This window comes from Colobus angolensis, unplaced genomic scaffold (genome assembly GCF_000951035.1).
Source record: "Colobus angolensis palliatus isolate OR3802 unplaced genomic scaffold, Cang.pa_1.0 Scaffold224, whole genome shotgun sequence".
Lineage (NCBI taxonomy): Eukaryota > Metazoa > Chordata > Mammalia > Primates > Cercopithecidae > Colobus > Colobus angolensis.
This window is the reverse complement of record NW_012115422.1, coordinates 6,644,629-6,667,423: the sequence shown is the minus strand read 5'-3', so window position 1 is coordinate 6,667,423 and position 22,795 is coordinate 6,644,629. Positions and strand designations below refer to the sequence as shown.

At 36.4% G+C, this 22,795-nt stretch overlaps 1 protein-coding gene across 2 annotated transcripts in view; it reads left to right on the top strand.

Annotated features, from left to right (window-relative positions):
- ZNF385B (zinc finger protein 385B) overlaps positions 1–22,795 on the top strand; it is a 588,375-nt gene that overhangs the window by 257,774 nt on the left and 307,806 nt on the right. Inside the window, exon 1 of one of the 2 annotated variants that reach the window (XM_011944058.1) lies at positions 12,713–13,042. The exons of the other annotated variant lie outside the window; for it this stretch is intronic. Within the exon in view, the coding sequence (XP_011799448.1) occupies positions 13,018–13,042 (25 nt within the window). The 5' untranslated portion in view covers positions 12,713–13,017. Of the gene's footprint in view, positions 1–12,712; positions 13,043–22,795 lie in introns of those variants that run through there. 2 annotated transcript variants of the gene reach the window in all.

Genomic DNA, 22,795 nt, shown 5'->3' with positions numbered 1-22,795 from the left:
CAGTGACCCAGTCAAATTGACACATAAAATTAATCGATATGTTATCATTTTCTTCATTAGCTTTGTAAATCATATTTGATGACTGAAACAAATTATAATCATGTGATGCTAAAAACAATGATATTTGAAAGTAGGGATGTTAAATGCTAATACCAATAAATTGTCTGCCATAAGTCACATACATATATCATTATAATGTTAATGGCAACCACTGTGAAAACTATACAAAGAGATACAACCAAAATATAAATAAATAAAGATGGAGTCCTAATAAGTGTTCAAGTAAGCCACAGGACAGAAAGAAGAGAGAAACAGAGGACCAAGAGCCAAAGGAAAAAACAGAAAGCAAATAATAAAATGTTAGACTTAAAGGCTAACGTCAATAATTACTTTAAATGTAAATAGCCTCAATAAACCAATCAAGAGAAAAAGTGCATTTTTTAAAAAATAACCCAACTATATGCTGCTTACAAGAAACTCACTTCAAAATCAACAAGAGGTACGCTGAAAGTAAAAGGATGGAAAATAATATATCATGCAAACAGTAATTTCAAAAATAAAGGCAGGGGTAGCTATATTAATGTCTGATGAAGTAGGGAGTAAAGAAATTTACTAGAGACAGAGCAAGACATTATGTACTGATAAAATGTTCAACTCATCAGGAAGACATAATGATCCTAAACGTTCATACACCAGACAGCAGAGCCTCAAAATACATGAAGCAATAACTGATAGAGCAGAAAAAATAAATGGATAAATTTACAATTGCCATTGGGGACCCACTTTCAGCAACTGATAGGGTTATTAAACAAAATAAGCAAGAATTTAGAAGGTCTGAACAATACAATCAGCTAACATGATCTAATTAATTTATATTGAACTCTACTTAATAACAGTAGAACACTTTTTTCCCCAAGTGCCTATACAACTATTCACAAAGATAGACCATATATTGAACCACAACACAAACCTTAATGCATCTGAAGGAACTGTAATCATATATAATATTTTCTCTGACCATAATGAAATCAAGTAGAAATTAGTAGTAGAAAAACAGGAAAATTAAACAATGTATCTCTTAAATCTATGAATCAAAGAAGAAGTCTCAAAGCAAAAACTAGATGAAAATGAAAGCACAACATAGTAAAGTATGTGGGATGAAGCTAAAGCAGTGCAGAGCTGGAAATTTATGGCCTTAAATGCTTATATTTGAAATGAAAAATGTTCTCAAGTAAGTTCCCAACCAAGAAGCTAGAAAAGAATAGAAAAACCAAGCCACAAGCAAATGGAAGGAAGAAAGTAATAAAGACCTACACCAACAATCTGTGAAGCTGAAAATAGGAAAGCGACAGAGGAAGAGTCCATAAAGCAAAAAGCGTGTTCTTTAATAAAAGCAATGAAATTTGTAAGCTTTTAGCAAGACTGATGAGGACAAGAAAGAAGGAGATACCGATGAGATACATGATATTATGACAGAACTTGCAGCAATTAAAAATATAATAAGCAAATACTAAAAACTTGTATTCAGAAATTTGACAAGTGAGAAGGATGAACCAGTCCTTCAGAAACCATAAATAACTAAAATTCAACTAAAATAAACATACACTATCTGGGCTGGGTGTGGTGGCTCCTGCCTGTAATCCCAGCACTTTGGGGGGCCAAGGTGGGCAGATCACTTGAGGTCAGATGTTTACACCAGCCTGGACAACATGGTGAAACCCTGTCTCTACTAAAAATACAAAAATTAACCTGTTGTGGTGATATGTGCTTGTAATTCCAGCTATTCTGGAGATTGAGACAGGAGAATCGCCTGAACCCCAGAGGCATAGGTTGTGGTGAGCCAAGATCATGCCATTGCACTCCAGCCTAGGAGACAGACCAAGACTCCATCTCAAAAATAAATAAACATAAACATAAATTTAAAAGTAGACAATCTGAATAGACCTATAGCCATCAAATAAGCTGAATTTGTCATTACAAAGCACTTGAAAAACAAATTTCTGGATTCATATGGTTTCAGTGGAATTCTACCAAAGATTTTTTAAATTGACACCAATTTTATACAGTTGCTTTCAGCAAATAGTAGAGGAAACACTTCCCAACGTATTTTATGAGGCTAGTATTATCCTAATACCCGAATCAGACAACACATTATTTTAAAAACCCTACAGAATAGTATATCATAAACTTAGAGTAAAAAATTCTCAACAAAATATAAGCAAATTGAATCCAACAATGTATGAAAAGAATTGTATACCATAACTAAGTGGGATTTATTCCAGATATGTAAAACTGGCTCACCATTTAAAAATTAATAATCTACCACCTGGGCACGGCGGCTCACGCCTGCAATCCCAGCACTTTGGGAGGCCGAAGTGGGCAGATCACCTGAGGTCAGCAGTTCGAGACCAGCCTGGCCAACATGACAAAACCCCATCTCTACTAAAAACATTAAAAAATTAGCTGGGCATAGTAGCGTATGCCTGTAATCCCAGCTACTTAGGAGGCTGAGGCAGGAGAATCACTTGAACCTGGGAGGTAGAGGTTGCGGTGAGCCGAGATCACGCCACTGCACTCCAGCCTGGGCAACAGAGCAGGACTCCATGTCTTAAAAAAAAAAAAAAAATTAATCTACCACATCAACATGTTAAAGAAGAGAACTCACATGATCACATCCATTAATGCAGTAAAAGCATTCAAGAAAACCCGACACACATTTTTAGCAAGCTTGGAATAAAGGGAAACTACCTTGATTTAATAGAAGCATCTAAACAAAGTCTACAGGTAACATCATACTTAATGGTGAAAGATTGAATGTTTTTCTTCTAAGACCAAGAGCAGGGGAAGGATGTCCACTCTCAATTCTCTTATTCATCATAGTGCTGGAAGTTCTAGCCACTATATTAAGGCAAGGAAAACAAATAAAAATAAAAGCCTGTAATCCTAGTACTTTGAGAGACTGAGGAAAGAAGATCACTTGAGCCTAGGAGTTCAAGACCAACCTGGGAAACACAACCTGTCTCTAAAAAAAAAGAAAAAGTTAGCCAGGCATGGTGGTGCACACCTGTAGTCCCAGCTACTCAGGAGGCTGTGGTGGGAGGATTGCTTGGGCTCAAGAGGTTGAGGGTGCAGTGCGCTGCAATCACACCACTGTACTCCCAACTGGGTGATAGAGTGAGACCTTGTCTCAAAAAAAAAAAAAAAAAATCACATATTATATTTATATACTAAAAATGAACATATGGAAATCAAAATTTTTAAATGCAATACCATTTATAATCACTCCCCAATACAATGAAATACTTAGAAATACACTTTAAAAAACATGTGTAGGATCTATATGCTGAAAATTACAAAATGCTGAGAAAAGAAATTGAAGACCTACATAAATGGAGAGACATCCCATGTGTTTAATAAATCAGGATTAGAAAACTCAACAAGATTAAGATGCCAGTTCTCCTTAAACTGATCTATAACTTTCATGCAATTTCTATCAAAATCTCAGCAATTTCTTTTTGTAGACATAGACAAGATTATGCTAACATTTATATGAAAAAGCACAGACCTTTTAGCTAGTTTAGCTGCTAGCTAAAACTTGACGAAGGAGAAAAAAGGAGGGATCTCTCTACCCAATATTGAGGCTTATCATATATTAAAGTAATCAAGACAGTAGTTTTATTGGAGAGAGTGAGAGAGATGAAAAAGACTAGAGAACCCAGGCATAGATCCACACACACATACTCAATTGATTTTTTGATAAAGATACAAAAGCAAGTCAATGGAGGAAGAATACCTTTTCAAGTCCTGGAGTAATTGAACAGCTGTAGGCCACAAAACAAAATCTTAGGCCTAAATCTGACACTGTATAAAAAGATTAACTCAAAATGAATTATAGATTTAAATGTAAAAACATAAAAATTTAAAACTTCTGGTGGCTGCCCCAGAATTCCTAGACTTGTGGCTGCATCACTCCAGTCTCTGCTTCTGTTTTCACGACATCTTCTGCTCTGTATGTCTATGTATTTTCTTCAGATCTCCTTTCTCCTTGTCTCGTAAGGATGCTTGCTATTGGGTTTAGAGCTCACCTGTAAAATCCTGGATTGTTTCCTCATCTCAAGATTCCTAACAATCACATCTGCAATGAGACTTTTTGCAAAAAAGATAGCACTCACGGGTTCTAAGGATTTGACATGGATATCTTTTGGGGGTGACTTCTTAAACTGTGGTACATCTGTGCTAAGGAATACTACTCAACAATAAAAAGGAGTGAACCCTTGATACATGCAACAACTTGGATGGATCTTCAGGGAATTATACTGAGTGGAAAAAGCCAATCCCCAAAGGTTACATACTGTATGGATTCCATTTATACAACATTTTTGAAATAGCAAAATTGTAGAAGTAGAGGACAAATTAGTGGTTGGTAAGGGACAGGGGTGAGTTTCAAGAAGGAAGTAGATATGGGTACAAAGCTGCAACATGAGAGACCCCTGGTGGGGGATACGTGAATCTACACAGGTCATACACACACACACACACACACACACACACACAAATACAAGTAATACTGGGGAAATCTGAATAAAATTTGTACATCAGATCAATGTCAATATCCTGATTACACTATTATTCTATAGCTTTAAAAATTTTTTACTATGGGTAGAAGCTGGGCAAGGTGTTCAAGAAAAGTCCATTATTTCTTACAATTGCATGTGAATCTCTGATTATCTTGATAAAAATTTCAGTTAAAAATTTTAATAAAGATGACTACCTAAACCCCCCAGTTTTCTAGTAGCATAATTGGAGATAATAGGAAACAGAACCTTGGGGATTTTTCTTATTTTAAATATTACCAAGTGCCTATTTTACAGAGATTAATAAAACAATACCTTAAGTATCAAGAGAAAATAAATATTTAAATAATTGAATTGCAATATGGTATGCTAAGAACAATGGCAGACCTACAAATAACGTAGATGTGGCACTGAAAAAGGAATGATTAACTTTTTGGAGGTCAGGGAAGGCTTCCCAGAGGAGGTGATCTTTGAGATGAGTATTCAAAGATGAGTTTCAAATTATTCAAGAAAAAACATTCCAGGTATAGGCAACGGCAACACAGATGCATGTAGGAACAAACTATAAATAGTTTCTTATTATTGGAGTGAAGTGTGATTTTGAGGGAAAGAGGAAGATCCCTTTGCAAAGGTAGAAAGGAATCAGAACAGGAAAAAGGGTCTTCCGGTTCTGTGGGAACAGAGGTACAGGGAAAACAGCTGCAAAGACATAGATAAGAAAGTCACAGGTAGTTGCTGGAATTCAGAGCTAAGTTGTTCTGAGTTCTTGCTGTCACTCTGGTTTATGTTAACTAGGAGCCTCCACATCAGTTCCAGACATCTCACTTAGGTATTGCTTCCCCAGGATACCACACAATTGCAGAGCTTATTTTTTCCATGACCCATCCACAGCTTCCCAAGTCCAGATAAAACTGACTATATTAGTTCTCTATGAAGGGTGGCTAGTGACTGACATCCTGCCCTCTGCTATCCATTCTCATTTAAGATTAAAATTTTAAGACGTAAAAAAAAAAGTTAGTCAAGCAAAGAGAATAGAGAAAAGTGATCCAAAGGGAATGAAGAGAATGCTCAAAATCTCAACTTGAGGAAAAACTTGGTGTGTCTAAAAACCTGAGATATGGCTGAAACTGAGTAAGGCAATTATTGATAGAAGAAAACACGAGAGAAGTTTGGAAAGGTAGGCAGAAGCTTTCAGAAAAAATTTTAAAACAGTGTTTTACTTTAATTGTGATTCTGTGGGTCAGAAATGTGGGCTGGGCTCAGCTAGGTGGTTCTTGTGCTGAACTCATGGGTGAACACCTGTGGAGCTGCAGGCTGTTACAGAGTAGCTGGGTTAGATGGTTTTAGATGGCTTTGCACATATATCTAGCAGTTGCTGCTGGCTGTAGGCTGGATAATTCTCACCAGCAGACTCCTCCTCAAGGAGATTAGGCCAGGCTTTGTTACCCAGCAGTCACAGAGCAGTGTTGCAAGACAGCAAGAACAGCAGCTGCAACTTACTGCATTCTTTTGGTCAGAGCTAGTCACAAGGTGCTATGGTTTGAATGTTTGTGTTTCTCTAAAATTCATACATTAGCACTTAAACCCCAACGTGACAGTCTTAAGAGGTTGTGCCTTTGAGAGGTGATTAGGCCATGAGGGTGCCACCATTATGAATGGGATTAGTGCTCTTATGAAAGAGGCTTCAAGAGCTGCCTGCTCCTTCTGCTTTTCCACCAAGTGAGGACACAGCGTTGGTTTCCTCTGGAGGATGCGGCAACAAGGCGTCATCTTAGAAGGAGCGAGCAAGCACTTACCAGACACCAAATCTGCTGATACCTTGATCTTGGACTTCTCAGCCTTCAGAACTGTGATAAATAAATTTCTATTATTTAAAGAATCATAGCAATCTGCGATTCACCACAGATGAAAGGTCTCCAAATGTTAAGGGTTGCATTTCTACACAAGGATTCCATGAGATAAGGAATTTATAAACAACCTATGCTTTGCATATCTGAAAGCAGAATTTCAGCTTTGAATGTACATTCTACAATATTTGTGTTTCCAATGTAAAAACTAGAAAATTCTTTTTAAAAAGTCAAATTATTTTCAAAATACATAAATTGTGTACTTTATAAAATAAATAAATAAAAAAAAGAATCATATCAGTCTGTGGTATTCTCTTACAGGAGCAGGAATGGCCTAAGACACAATGCCAGCTCAAATTCAAGGGGTGGAAAAATACGCTCTGCATCTTGATTAAAGTAGTGGCATCTTTTATTTGGCCTTAGAAATTTTAAACTGAGTTTGAGTAGATTTTAAAGTCAGGATGCTTGGGATGGGGGAGAAGATGAGGGTGATAAAACCTGGGTATTTTGCAGCAGGAAGTGGAGTAGTAGTTTGGACGTGGGAATGGACAGTGGGATTGAAAATGGGTTGTCAGTTGCAGTGTTATATATAATTTTATTTTATTTTTTTGGCTGCTATAGTCTGTGCTGTTCTTTGACACCCCCAGGATCCTCAGTTATTGTTTCTCCCCTCCTGCTTAAAGATTTGTTAATGTCATTCCTATTCTACATTCAAGAAACGGTTATTGGTATTAAATGGCTTCTGGGGTCAAGACAATAATGATAGATATTATAACTCTTAAAATATGTGTGTGGGATTTTAAATACATAGGCAAGATTTATCACATTGAATCTCATGCATATTTAAATTGTTAAATTTATCCTCAAATGTGTTTTCCCAGACATGTTTGAAGAACTTTAAAAATTAAACTTGAAAACACGATACCAAGAATTACCACAAGATGGTGCCATGAGTATATTGAAAGTATGATAGTTTCTTCATTCCTTTGCCCACATCAACATTCTGATGCAACTTATTAGTGAGTAAGGAAAGCAAAGAAATACCACACCAAGGAGTGAGGATGTGTGGACATGCATGTGGGGGCAAGAGTATGCTCATATGATAGACTTTTTGAGCACCTTGTATGCGTTAGGCAGAATGTATAGGGGAGACATGGCAGGGGTTGGGGAGGTTGGGTGTTTGGAAGGGGGAAGAGCAGGAGAGATCTTTCTTTAGTTTTCAAGAATAAAAATTAGTACTTAAATATATTAATATTGCTCCATGTCTGGAAAAATCTCCATTTTAAGAGATATTAGGAATGAACATAAATGTTAAATGAGGCAACCTTAGGTTTGTATGACAGATTTAGAGATAAGGCTAGAATTCATCAGTACGATAATGATTTTACCTTTTCAGTAGAAACACATAGTTTTAAATGCTTGCTTTTACTTAATTTTTGATGAATCAATTTGCCATTTTTCATTCAACCAAGAAATCTGACTTTTGCAAAATAAAATTACCATGGTGAATGTAACAAATCATTGAGTTTCTGTCAGTAAGTGCACCAGATAAGTAAATCATTTCAGTGTGAGGTAGGTGAGTTAAATTATTTACAATATACTTATTTCTTTAAACCTCTTAATTAGTAAGTTCAGAAAATTCTTTTCATAGAATAATTATTATACAATCCATGTATCAGATAGAGCCTATATGACTTATGGTTTTTAATGAAGGGACAATGAAGACTTAGAAGGGGAAAAGGCCTTGGTCAAAATATGTCAAATTGCACCTTTGAAAACAGAGCATCTGCTTTTCTTTGTATATGTGCCAGGTCCTTATAAGAACACTCAGGAATTGTCTCTTACTTGTAGTACTTCAGACCCAGTGATGATACATATAGTAGAAGGAATACTGATACGCTTTTCTCATTCGTTGTCTTACTCAGAATTGATCACTGTTTAGTTTCCAAGTATTTTACAAAATCCTGACTGTTTTTCAAAGCAAGGATAAGAGTTGGTACCCTTTATCTGTTCTCCCCAGATAAATTTAATTGAGATTGATATTGTGGGGCTTATTGAGATTGAAGTTCCTTGGGAATGAGAGTAGAGAAATTTGGAAATAGGATCAAGTCTCAAGTTACAATTCTAATCACTTCCTGCCGCACAAATGCTTTGAATTTGAGACGGAGCTCCAGCCATCTTCAATGGTGTCAGAAATCTAAAACTACAACTGACGTAGGCTTGAAAAAGTCATTATAGAACATCTCCATCATATTCTGTACATGTGGTTAAAAACTCTCAAACAAGGGTGTGGATTATACAAGGGTGTGAATTAAGTACAGAACTCTAAGGGATTGACACATAAAAGAGTTTGAATGGAACTTTGATAAAGTGGTTAAAAGGGGTGGTTGGCCCTTTTTTAGTGAAGGAGAGATTGTCTTTTTCTTAAAGAACGCTTTTGAATATAAACTTTTACATATTATATCTATTAAAAGATAAGAATTGCTTAACATCAAGTCTTGGTTTTTAGATTTTGAAAACCAAATACAGCTTTGAGTATGGAAACTGAGTCTTAGACAATCACAGCAAGTGTTTACATGTCTGAGTGATTTAAATCATCAAAGGCATATTTAAAACCTTGGTGTCTGCCTGGAATAGAAGTGTTACCCATTTTAAACTAATCTAGGGAGAAGGGTTTTCAGCAGTGAGCCAAGCCCAGTGGTAATTAGTGAGTTCAATTTCCACTGGGGGATGAATGTATTTTCACCTGGACTGACCAACTTTCTTCACACAGACATTTGACTTTCACATCTTAACAGTGTCACAGCCAAGAAGGCTGTTGGACAGTGTTCTGGGTTAGACATCCCTGTGGAATGTTACAGCTGACCGTGAGGTTGGTATATGTCCTTGGCACTAAACAGTTTTTCTCGAGCTGTGAAACACATTTGCTCTTCTGATTACATGGAATTTGGAGATGGTGGAAGGGCTGGATATTGTACTTTTTAATGGGCTGAGTGTGCTGGCACTCACAAATAATGTTAACCCACTTCATTTAAAGAGCTTGCGCTCTGGTGAACCTGCAATCCAGAGACTCTTGTCCTGTAGACACTGGGTGTTTATCTATTGTTTTATGAACCTGATGTAAAATGCATAGGGAGCTTTTTTTAAAATCATAGCCCTGAAGTGTTACTCATCTTATAGGATAGTAAGTTACTTTTAGAAGCTGCTATAACTCCATCAAACCATCAGGGCACCATTTTGGTTGCTAAAAAAGAAGAATTCACCGAATTATGTTGTATTATCAAAAAAATAAATGCAGTTTCCTTCTTCATGTAGAAAATGACTTTGTGATTGTATTCTAGATGCTAAGAGCCACACATTACAGTCTAGTTTGTCCAGTGAGTAGAAAGATCACTCTTCACATAAATGCCTCCTGGACACTTCCCCAGTGCAGATCTAGGCCCCAAAAGGCACCCAGGAAATGCTCTTTGAAGACTGAATGTTCTATAGACTCAAAGTCTTATCTTAAGTGTAGTGTCAATGCTCTGCTATATTAAAGTTCTTTAATGTGCTTAAAGAAAAGTATTTAATTGGGAAATGTACTCATAAGAAAGACTCCAAGCAAATGCAATATATTATTCTTGTTTTTTGAAAACATTTGTTTTTAAAATGAATTTTAAAATTAAACAGTTGATTCTTGGTGGCAGAAAATATTGCTACTTTTTTCTAAAACTGATTTTAAAGAACCTCTAATGCAAGTAGTTTATAGCATATACAAATAAAACAGAAATCTTTACTTCATAAGGCAAAGCTTATTTTTTGTTTGTTTCTGACAGTGCCATATGCACTGTATAACATTATGGATATTTTGCTTTTGGGTACAATGAGAAGAGGGTGAGATAACCAAATGTTTTGCCTCACTCTGAAGATACTTTCATCCTTTTAAAATTTCCTTTTGAAAATTGAGGTAGGTTGCTAAAAAATATTTATGTCAAGTGCCTTTCACACTAGTGGGTATAGAGTTTAGGTGATCAATGAGTACTATTATTATCATGTTTGGTTTTTTTTTTTTTGATTCAGTAATTCTGAGTGGCTTCTTCTTGCCTTTCTTTTCCATGTCCTAGTTTTGTCATCGTGCATTATTGCCACATTTCTGCTCTGCTTTGTGTCTCAGTCTTACTAGCACCTTCCCTCATATTTTTGCCCATCCGTTAAAGTAACACTACCTTCCAAATTTCTTGCCTAAGCAAGAGAACACCTGCTTAGGTACCATTTCCCAATCCATAACTTTCTAGCAGTTTAAGTAAACATTTATACGGTCCACAGTCTCTTACCTGCAATTCCTGAAATCCAAGATGCAATGAAAACTGGAAGATTTTGTAATTCTTGTTGATGGGAAAACGTGACATGAACTAATGTGAACTTAAATTATAGCATTATTTATCCCAATGAGTATGAATATGCACATGTTTTGCTATAGAATGTTAATGTATCTGATTATAGAGTTGTTGCCCCAGACCTCAATGTGGCATTATATAACATCTGCCACTGGAGGCATTATATAATTCCTGGCATATGTAGAGTATTACCTTTCTAAAATCTGAAAACATTTGAATTCTGAAATGCATCAAGCACTAAGGGTTTTAGATAAAGGACTGGCCTATAATCAAATATCCCGGTTTAATTTTAAACTTTTATCTTATTACTAGGGAGCTTCATGTGTGGTAATAATAAAAAGAGTTTTAGGCATACAATCTCTCATGAACTATTCCTATGACTGTTTTCTAAGGAAAGTTTATGTGTCTGGTGGGTGAGCCAGAGAGGACAGAAGAGAGAGGACACTGAACAATTGCAAAGTCAGTGATGCCCAATGCTGTTTCTCATAATACATTCAAATGTTGCCCTAGGGGCTTCAGGAGACGCAAAACAAATGGAATTCAGGTGGCAAAAGTGACTGTGAGGGGCAAGTGTGTTCAATGGCATACATATAGGTATACATACACACTTATGTGCATATCCACTCATGTGTCTAATCTGTCTCCAAGCGAGGGCATCTAACCAGCAGCCCATAAGGAGTCAACTTTCCATATAGGGACATAGTGAGAATACCCGTGAGAGTGCTGTGTTTAATGTTGCTCCAGAATGCTGTGTTACGTAAATGTGTGCTGCTTAGGTTTACACGGATGTTTCATATTGTAGACACTTCTAAATGTGTCATCTCAGAGCTGGTAGGATTACTAGAACTGAACCCAGTCATTTATAGGAGGTCCTCAAATCAGGAATTGCCTTTACTGAATTCTAATTTGTTTGGCCTTCAGAGTCTCAGTGAGAACCTAAAACCCTTTTTAAAAAATTGAATAGCACCTTAAATGTGTTGTCAATGTTGCCTCCTAGGAATTTCTTCCAGTTTATTTTTGTGATTTCTAATAAACGTTTTATTTCTTTTTTGCTTTGCAGTTTGCATGTGCATGTCAAAGCTGTATATTTTGTAATCTCAAATCACTGCTACTGCTTTCTGGGGTATATGTATTTCTGGGGTATATCTAATACTGCTTTCTGACCTTGTGTCTTCTAAAGATGATGTCCAGTAGCTCTTGCATCTTATATTTTAGTAACAAAAGAGGAAGGATGATAAAAAGCGAAGGTATAAATTTGGGGGTAGTTGGGATAAAAATACATGGGTTTAATGAACTATAGATTTTTCAAAATAATGAGCAAAGATTATAGTGTTAAAAATATCTATCTTGCATGTTTATTGTTACACAGAATAGATTTAAATCTTTATTGTTTATGAAATTGTCTTAGAGTAAAATTGATGGTATTTTGTCCTGGTGCTAGCATAGCATCGCACATTTTTAACTATCACCATTATTTTAATTTAGAGATGGGCACTTAGCAGTTAAAGGATGTTTGATTTGCCCTTTAATGGATATCTGTGTCAAATATATGGAACTATTTTTGTTATAATTGTAATAGTCTCCAGCGATTTCATTTGTCTATAGCAAAGTCCCAGGAACCTACAGCTATTTTGATTTATGCAGCCTTTATAAGTCCTTATAATATAGACTACTGATTTCTTCCCTGTATCCTGCTCATTGTTGAAAAGCCAGAGCTATTTTTAACATTTACACAATTTCAATAGATGATTCTTCATTCCATGAGGTTTGGTGCTAAATCTGTGGAGACTTTCATAATCATATCCTTTTTGTGGTTTGCTTGAATTTGATCACAGTGGCTGATTTCATGCATTGATAATGAAGGCTTAGGTTGCCTGTTTCTCAGCATAAATCCACCTCAGACTTGTACGTTGACAGTGCTTCTGGTTTCAGCATGCATGGAGATATAGAACTGAAATTGCTCTGCTTTCTTTACAAATGACTCACAGTGTACTTGTCCTTCCCTAAAATGTTGCCAGCGTGTAAAGGATTTTCAATGAGCAGTGCAATAAGCCAGCAACTGGGAAGGCTTGGAGCGGCACTGATATAACGTGGTGCTGTCACACAGATAATCAGGGCTGGAGCCAAGTCTCGGTAGCGCTGTGCATTACCCTGGTCACATACTGGAAGTTTTGTTTATCCAACTTGGTTGCTCTCGACGCTGGTGAGAGCCCTGCCAGGATGTGGAGTGGACTTCCTAGCAGAGGTGAGCATTTTTATTCTAAAACTTGGATACTGGGGTCTGGGATGTCAGTAACAGATTCTTTCGTACGTTGTTCTGAATCCTGTGGAGTCATCAATTGTGTTTACCACATCGTACTGACACACCTGAAGGAGTAAAACCGAAGAGCAAAATATATGATTCTTTAATTTTGTTGCGAAGTAACTCCTTGAATGGGTGTGATAAGCAGCCCTTTCTTTCTGTGCTAGCTGTTTGCCGAGGACATCTTACCAGTAGGTGACTTCCTTTGCATTTTAAACATTCTGAACAAGTCAGTGATATTATGCAATTTGCTACCATTACTGAAAGAAGGTAATTAGCAGTGTTATTATGTGTTTCAGATGTATTTAAAAGGCTATAAACTAAGTGTACTTTGTAGAATCTTTGACATGGAAAACAGATAGGAGGAGACAAGTCATGTTTCGAGATAAGAAAGTAAGTGATGTGGATTACATACTGGAGTTGACACCTTGTTAAGCTCGACATTATTAATAATTAAAAGTTATGACCAGTCATGCACTGGAAAACCAACAGTAATTAATTTCTAGTGATGGTGTGCCGAATGAGAACGGGAGGAAATTAGCAGTATTTCTTCATGAAGTGTGTTTTTATTAGCTGAGATGTTTTAAAGGCAGCAGATTTTATCATTTAAATATACATAAAGTACCTGCACTGACTTGGAGAGGTTAAATTACTAGGTCATCATGCTTGGAAAGGTTTGATGTAGGCTTGTAAGAATATGGTATTTGAAAGCCAACTAGATATGGACAGGCACAAACTTAGCCTCCAAGTAGATGGAGTGCTATTGCTTTGGCTTGGCTAAACTCTAATTCCTGTGTTTCTAAGCATGAATGGAGTGTGAGGGTTATAATGTATTACATAGCATTATGCTTATTAAGTGTCTGTTTAGTACATTAGGTTGGCAGGGGAATCTATTTTTCTTTGATTGGAAGCAGCTAGCATGGCACATGGGGTGTGTGTGTGTATATGTATATGTGTTTTTCCTGCTATATTTATTTGAGGCAGCTGTTTCACAGCTTTCAGCTTTGAAGTTATAGCTAAGTGTGTATTTGTTTGATAGAAGACTTGAGAACCTCTTTTACTGCCAGTACACGTAAAGCTTGGCTAAGCAGACGCATCAGGAGCAAACCATTTGTGTTCGCCAATCTGTCTCGGCAAGTCCCAGGGCCACTTTCTTGCTAGAAGCCACTGTGTGCTTTGGAAAGCATGAAATTAGTTTTATACTGAGCACATGGTTTCTCATTTAGCAGCTCTTTTTATGGTAATGGTCAATTTATGGTTCACTGCCGGGATTTTGGTGTACTGTCAAAACTGATAGCTTCTGCTAAGGCGTCTCTATGAAGATTTAAAAAAAAAGAAAAATGGAGAGATGGGAAGAACCTAATTAGACCCTCAAGAATAGACTCTTACCTTCAACCTCATCTACTCTCTAGATGCATTGTCATTTCTCTCAAGTTCCTTTATATTGTTTAATCCAGGACCTACAGATTTAAAGTTGCTAATATCTGCCACTTTGTCCTTTGCTGACATGTGACATTGAAATAGTTATGTTCTGAAATGTGAAGTATTTATTTTTTGCAATACATTTGTAGAAAACCACTCTATTAATGTTGGCCATATTGTGCAATTCATCATTACACTTATCTGCTTGTCTGATAATGCATCCTAGAGCACTGTTGGAGAGAGGGAAAGGCTTTAATACATCTTATAATTGATATAAGCTATTCATACTTAGTTGTACATGTATATGCTATGAGTGGGGTGAGTTAAATAATAAAATTAAAACAGCCTGTAGATACATTAGAAATTTCACCCAAAAAGTGCCTTCTTTCATGAAGTGGTCTCATTTAGAAAAGCAAAAGCTGTTAAATGCTAAAATGATACTAACATTAAATACAGTTTTTGTTTGTTTCCACAGAATAAAAATGAAATGCATTTGTCAATGTGCTAAGGATGCTTTCCTTAGCCTTCTCTTTCTATCAGAAGATAACCCTGGTTGAAAGTTGTGCTGGTCATAATGCATTTTGAAATAGAGGTGATCAAAATTACCAGGACGTTTAGTGGAGTATTTATTTTTGTGCTGATTCTTTGCACTGTGGTAATGAATATGCAGGTGGAATAGAGTACATATGGGGATGATGCTATATACTTTTTCCCTCATGTGGTTTTGACAGTGGAACTGAAAACACTTCATAAATCTTGAATTTCATGATTTTTTCTTGTTAATTATTAGATCTTTGCCTAGGTTAAGTGGTTACACATGTAAAGAGTCAAGATAAAATATTATTGAAATACAGGGTGTAATATGTGCCATTGTAATTAGAAAACAATTTTGTGTTTTTAGATGAAGCAAAATGTGAAACTTTTTTTCTTCTATTCTTTTGGGACTGTTATGTCACAAATCATCATCGGATTGTCAGGGGGACTCAATTTTAGATTTTGACTTACAAATAAATATCTCGTATTTATTAGTTCCCCAAAGCCCATGAAACAAATTGGATTTGTGGGTTGAGAATTAGAAAGTTAGAGGGCATTGACGTTTTCTCTTTGAAATTCCTGATGATGTAACATGTTTAGTAAATGAAAATCTTTTAAAAAAAAGTTTCAGAATGTTAGAATTCTCTTAGAATAGTGACATTTGTCATATTACCTAGAACATAGGACATTCACTCGGAGGAAATAAGGGATTCATTCGGCATATCTGCCTGAAGTCTTAGTAGCAATTTCTCCTTCAGAAGTAGTAGGATTTAGGAAATCTTGAGGATGTAAATCTCAGTGATTTGCCTGCATCTTTTCTCTTTTGTATTAAGGTATAGCATCTTGTGTTGTTCTTCAGCAGATCTTAAAAATGATTAGTTACAACAAATAGCAGATATAAACCTGTTTTAGCTGAGAAACATGATTGCAAAATGAAAGTACTATTCCAGTTTGGCTTTCCTGATTGTATACATCCAACAATAATTTGGGCAATTTATAGAGTTTGTAGTTTCTTTTGAGGTATATTGCTAAGATGAGTATACTTTAGTGAGAAAGTGACTTCTTACCTTAAAGCTTTATTTACTTTCAGTCTTTTCACTTACTTTTTTTCCTACTTCCTATTAATAAATTAGGAACATCAAGTTTTAGGGTTTCCAGATTTAGCACATAAAAATATAGAACTCTGAGTTAAATTTGAATTTTAGCTAAAACAGTAAATAATATTTTTAGTATATATCCGGTGCAATATTTGAGACATACTTAATATTGAAAATTGTTAGTTGTTTAGCCGAAATTCAACTTGTACTAACTGTCCTGTATTTCATCTGGAAACTCTACCTACTTTCTAAATAAGAAAGTGAGTCTCCAGTAATGGCCTAGAAAATTGGTTTTACCAATGCCAGAATGGAGGTTCCACATACCTGTAAAAGTGATCAGTTTTAACTGTTAGGGTGGATGCCTGAAAACTCCTAGGGAAAGAAAGTTGCTATCTGAGAAACTTAAGATGGTGTCAAGAAATAAAGGACTGATGGAATCTAAATTACAAATAATAAATGAACGCCTCCTACAATTACTAGTATAATAAAGGCAGCACATTAAATAAGTGTCAGTAACATTTTGAATAAATAATGAGTATTATACAATTAATTTCTAATTGTCATCCCTTGTCAACTAGAATATTCTCGGGATTTTCCTTCCTTAGCAGTTTTGAGATACTTATAAATTCATTTTGTTTTGTTGTAGTTAAGATGCATAATGACAGGTGCCTCTCTCAATGCCTCCTCTCCTACCCATTCATCTGGCCTTTATTTAAATATTTGTTACTCTTTTGATTTTAGGACTTAGTTCTGACTGCCACCTGCTAGATTTCTCAGAAAGGCAGAGTAACTTGCAAACTTGACCTAGAGGAAAATCTATGGGATCCTTTAATTATTCAATTTACCATAGCTGAATAAAATAGAATAGATACAATATTTATTATGTACCTACTGTGTGCCTCCTATGATGTCAAAATATTTATAGGTAGGTTTTTATTGAATTCTTATAACAACTTTATAACATATTAATGTAATATTAATTGTACACATGATGTTTACCAAAACTCTGTTCCCAGACCCAAGCTATCCCAATTTTAACCACACTGGAACAGAGCAGAATGTTCTATTCCTGGATCTGAATGTTACTCTTAGATATGGGACAACCTCCCTGTGGAATAAAGGGGTCCTTTTCCAAGAGTCTTCATGTCACTTCAGGCTATATTGCAAAATCCCCTTTGCCCACTCAGCTTCCGTATTACCTTTCTTCTCTTTTCTCACCTCCTAATATTCCCCTCCTCCTTTTTGTTAATATCCTTAACAGTCAAAACTAGACATCAGTGTATAATTTGATTCTCAAAATGAGAAAAAAATCATAGGAGTGAACTACATGTACCATAACAGAATGTGCTATTAGGAGAACCTACAGTTGATTAATAAATAATATAAACAATATATTTGGAATAATTTCTTAAACCTAACCTTTTTGTTTCCAGTCTAAAATGCCACCTCAGTTCTTTGTCAGTTATGCAACATTCAAACCAGGAACCTGTTTTGAGCCTGAGTTGATCAATTGAATGTGAGTGTCATTAACCCAAGTTTTGGAAATGAATTAAGTCTACCATCCCAAGAAAGTACTTCTTACTAAACCATATCTTCTTTGAATTAAATGTTAGTCCCACCAAATGATCTAGTTCGTTTTTCAGTGTCTATTGCCCTAGCGGACAAATTCCTATTTTCTTCCCTTTTTTTCTTGTCTGTTAACACTATACCCTTATTTCAATCTGATCATTTTAAATCTCCCAAGATATTTTTCACCTCCACTCATCAATCTGTTTCCTACTTTTGCCTAGTCATAAACATTATTGTGTTATGCATTACTTCTTCTACTAGTTTAAACTGATATTGGTTGCCTTTTCTTGTATTTAAACTATGCTCTTTAAGAAAAGATTCTGATTTTTTTTACCTTAAATACTCCAGTCCCCATGTTGGCATCAATGTCCTCCTACTTACTTCAGTCCTATTTGGTTGTGTGACATGTTTGTTATGGCAAAATACCAATGTGAATCCATAATCTAAATTTCAATCCCTAAAGATCTTCCGACATTTGTCCTCAAATTTTTGGAAAAGGTGCTGAAGGGTAAGTTAAAGTTCTTAATTTGAAGGACTCTATTTCTTTCAATTTCTTAAAACGTGATACTGGTCAATAGCTATCTTTTCTTGGCAAATGACAATTGAATGATAAAAAGATGCCTCCCCCAGGGAACATCTAGCCTGTCAGAGATGAGGAGCCCTCTGTCGCTGACTTCTTCCAGGGACTCTGCAATGCCACTGAGATATTTAGCAAATCATCTTTTTGCTCACATTTCAAATTTGGTGTGGGAATTTCACTTGGAGACCTATGGTATGGCTAGTTTTCTATTTCTCTGATTCATTTTCCGTTAGTGGTGTTTTTTAAGCAGATAATGGAAGAAAAGACTTTATATCTAGAACTTTCCCTTCCTTCCAGCAAGTTAAAGGGAAATGTCTTTACTCAGGATTCTTGGGGGGTGCTGGGAAAGGGCAGGCTACATTTTGAAGAAATTTCAAAATATCCAGGAGTAAGCAGATTTAGAAATGAATCTACAAGGACTTCTTTTTTTCTGACATTTTTCCATACTTTCTGTGTTTTTATTATTACACAATGGGTAATAGTATAGTTATAATAAATTAGTTAACTCAATCTAGGAGCTTTTGGATTTTGTGTAATTTAAGTACATAGCCACTTTTGTGTGATTTAGTAAGGTGAGTAAACAATGAATACCACTCCGGCAGTAGTTAGAAATCCTGTAATGGGCTGTGAGTCATGCTTTAATTGGGGTAAGGAGAAAATGGGTATGGCTTGGAAATGATCTCTGATGTTTATCACTTGCTTCAGCTACAACTGATTTAACTAGCAATAAACGAAAGTTTGACTAAGCTACACTGATATTCCAGGGTTGGTCAATTTTGTGCCAGCCACCATGGTCATATGATTAACAGAAACTAATAAAATCTGGTGAAAAGCATGTTTAAGGTAAACCTACAATAAAGCTAAACTCCATCTAAGCTGTAAAAAGCTTCAACTGAAGTAAAAATAAGCTAGAAAAGTGACTTTAACACCCTGAAAACACGATAGCTAAGACTCAAACTGGGATTGGATACCCCACTATGCTTAGTTCTAAACCCAAATAGTTCAACCAACAAAACTATTCATCAGAGTACTATAAGCAACAGCTTAAGACTCAAAAGACTTGATGGTGCTTTATATCCCTCTAAAGGAGCCTGTTCTATGATCGATAAACCTAGAGGTAACTCACTATCTCTCACCACTCAGCCTGTATATCGCATCAGATCAGCTCTCCAGCAGCAAATATTATCATTATCCTTTTAAAATGGAGTGGATGCAATAAATGGTGTATAATGAGACTTCATAATAGTTGACTTTCAAGCTAACTATATGCAAGACATTTTATACGTATAAACTCATTTAATCTTTACAACAATCCTATAGGTAAGCATTAGGGAAACTGAAGTACAGAGAGATTAAGGTACGTTCCCAAAGTCATCTAGCTAGCTCAGCTGAGATTTGAATTTGCAGTGGGGGTGGAATCCATGCTTTTAACCAGTGCTCTAGACTAGTTCTCTGTGAGACATTTAACGAAGTCTTGTGGCCGGGCTAGGTGGCTAATGCCTGTAATCCCAGCACTTTGGGAGGCCGAGGCAGGCGGATCACGAGGTCAGGAGATTGAGACCATCCTGGCTAACATAGTGAAACCTCGTCTCTACTAAAAATACAAAAAATTAGCTGGGCATGTTGGTGTAGGCCTGTAGTCCCAGCTGTTGGGGAGGCTGAGGCAGGAGAATGGTGTGAACCTGGGAGGCGGAGCTTGTAGTGAGCCGAGATCGCACCACTGTACTCCAGCCTGGGCAACAGAGCGAGACTCCGTCTCAAAAACAAACAAACAAAAAACCACCAAAGTATTTGTTGACATTATTTTGTGAACAAAATAGAAAACTCTGGACTGAATGACAGTGTAATTTCGTGGATTTGTAACTGGTTGAATATCTATACCTAAAATCTACCTGGCCAATATTAACTGAAGGGAAGGCTCCAGGACTCTGCAGTGACTTGGTGAGAACATTGATGACTTAGCCTTTAAATCTGTAGATATTATCAAACTGGGATAATACAAATATAGGAAAACACAATTGATGTAAATGCTGAGCCACCTCCCACACTAAATAAATTAGAATGTCTATGGCTGCTATCTGGGAATCAATATTTTTAAAGCTCCCATTGTGATTCTAATGTGCAGCCTCAGTTAAAACAACTATTCTAGAAAAGTGGCCCAACTCCAACATGATCAGTTTCAACTAACAGTAAGTGGACGAAGTAGTGAAAAACGATGTAGGAATATTGATAAAATGTAAACTCATGAGTTAAAAGCATGATATGATTGCTTCACACAATCTTAATGATCTCATAGATGGGAATTGTAGAAACAGAGTCTCTATAACAATGAAGATTGGAGTCCTGCTCTTTGCTCAACTGGGCAGAGCATGCCTGGCGTTTGGGTGAAATGCAGAGGAGGGCTTTAGATGTTTTCATATGAAGGTGACCAGCCTGGTCAAGTTGCACTGAGTACCTTATCAAGGGGAAGAGATTATTAGGGGACTTACTTTATGTAACATTTGAATTATAGTTTTTCAATAAAGCTTTTGGGTAAAATTAATGTCAGTAGACCGAGTTTTCAGGAAGAAAGATTTTTGCTTGATATAAAGAACTTCCCAATAGAACAGTCTGAAGATGAAGGGATTCCATTTTTTGGACATGGTACAGATCCCTCATTGGCGTTACTGAAGCAAAAGGCAGATTGTGACTTAGGCATATGATAAAGGAGGTTTAAGGGTTGGATAGATCGTTAAAGTGGATAATCTTCTAACTTCAGACTCTATGATTATATGAGCATGTTAAATTTCAAAGACAATGCATGAGTGACCATTTGTTCATTACATTAGTTCTGCATTCAGGAGAAGCAGTGGAGCAGTGGGGTTATGGAACAGTTTCTGAGGCATTCAAAGTGCAGTTCCACCACAACTTAGCTGTGGGATTATGGACAAATTACTTCACTTTCCAAGTCTCAGTTTCCTTATCTGTAAAACAAGAATAATAATAGGCTCAATTTTATTTGTTGCAAAGATTAAGTGAGAATAATATATATAAAGGTTTTTGCATAGCAAGTGGAGAGAACATGGGGGGGAATATGATGTAATCAGAAATTATCCTAGTAAAAGCTGAGGGTTGCAATTGAATTTATGATTTGGCATGTGGTAAAGTACTCAAAAAATTCTGCTGTTGTTATTTTCAGATTCTTTTTTCGATTATAGCTGTCTTAATAAAAATTAGGGTCTGAAAGATAAAACCTAAAACAGGTAGATATTGATGGGAGATATGGAGCTGGATTACAGGAGACACTAGTTAAATGGCACAACATGTGAGGCTTTGAGTAGGTGGGGGCCACATAAAGAATGGGCCTGGGCAGGAAAGAAAAGGGAGTTTCTGACAGGGAATTGAGGAACTTTTTTGCTTTTAACTCTTTACCCATTTCCAACTATTATTTCATTTGATCCTTACTATAACCCTGAGAAATAAAGAAAAGTAACATTTTCTCATTATACTGATAATAAACAAGCATCATCAAAAAGGTAAGTGACTTGCTGAAGACAGGAGAACTAGAAGTTAAACCTAGACCTCTCGAACCCCACACCCCCACTCAACAGCTTTCATACGTCACACCAACTTCAACCCAGTTCCATGTGCAACCCAGCTTGAATGTTTGCATTTGAATGAGAACTTAACAGTAGAGACTATAAACAATGTGATGAGGTGCGGAAATGAAGGCAAGATGTGAAAAGAGAATAGCATTAGTGAGTTGCTTTTACTCCAGTATAAAGTTTTGTTTTGTTTTGTTTTGTTTTGTTGGAGACGGAGTCTCGCTCTGTGGCCAGGCTAGAGTGCAGTGGCATGATCTCTGCTCACTGCAACTTCCACTTCTCGGGTTCAAGTGATTCTCCTGCCTCAGCCTCCTGAGTAGCTGGGACTACAGGTGCCCACTGCCATGCTCAGCTAATTTTTTGTATTTTAATAGAGATGGGGTTTCACCATGTTGCCCAGGCTGGTCTCAAACTCCCGAGCTCAGGTAATCCACCGGCCTTGGCCTCCCAAAGTGCTGGGATTACAGGCGTGAGCCACCGCGCCTGGCCTTAGTCTAAAGTTTTAAAGCGTTTCTATTGATTGGAAGACAGCATTTAAAGAAGTCTGGAATGATGATTAAAAGCTCAAGAAGTAGACTTACCAGTCAGTGATGTTAATGTTATTATCACAGTTTATCATATCTGACTACGGAAAGGGCTTTCTGTGTAAAATAATTAACTATCCTTGACACACCTCATGCTGAAGGGCAAACTTCTTTAGCGTGGCATAGCAAATCCAATAGTTAATAAGAATCACCATATAGTAAAAGTTTAATGGTCCAATGAGTTGAGGGAGGACCAAGGACAGGGGATAAAGTTTGTGCTTTGATTTGTCATTCAAAATAAGAGCTAAAAAATAGCTGCAAAATTGATAGAGAGAAAAATATCTTATTATTTATTTTTTAGACGAAGTTGTAAGCTCCCAAAACAA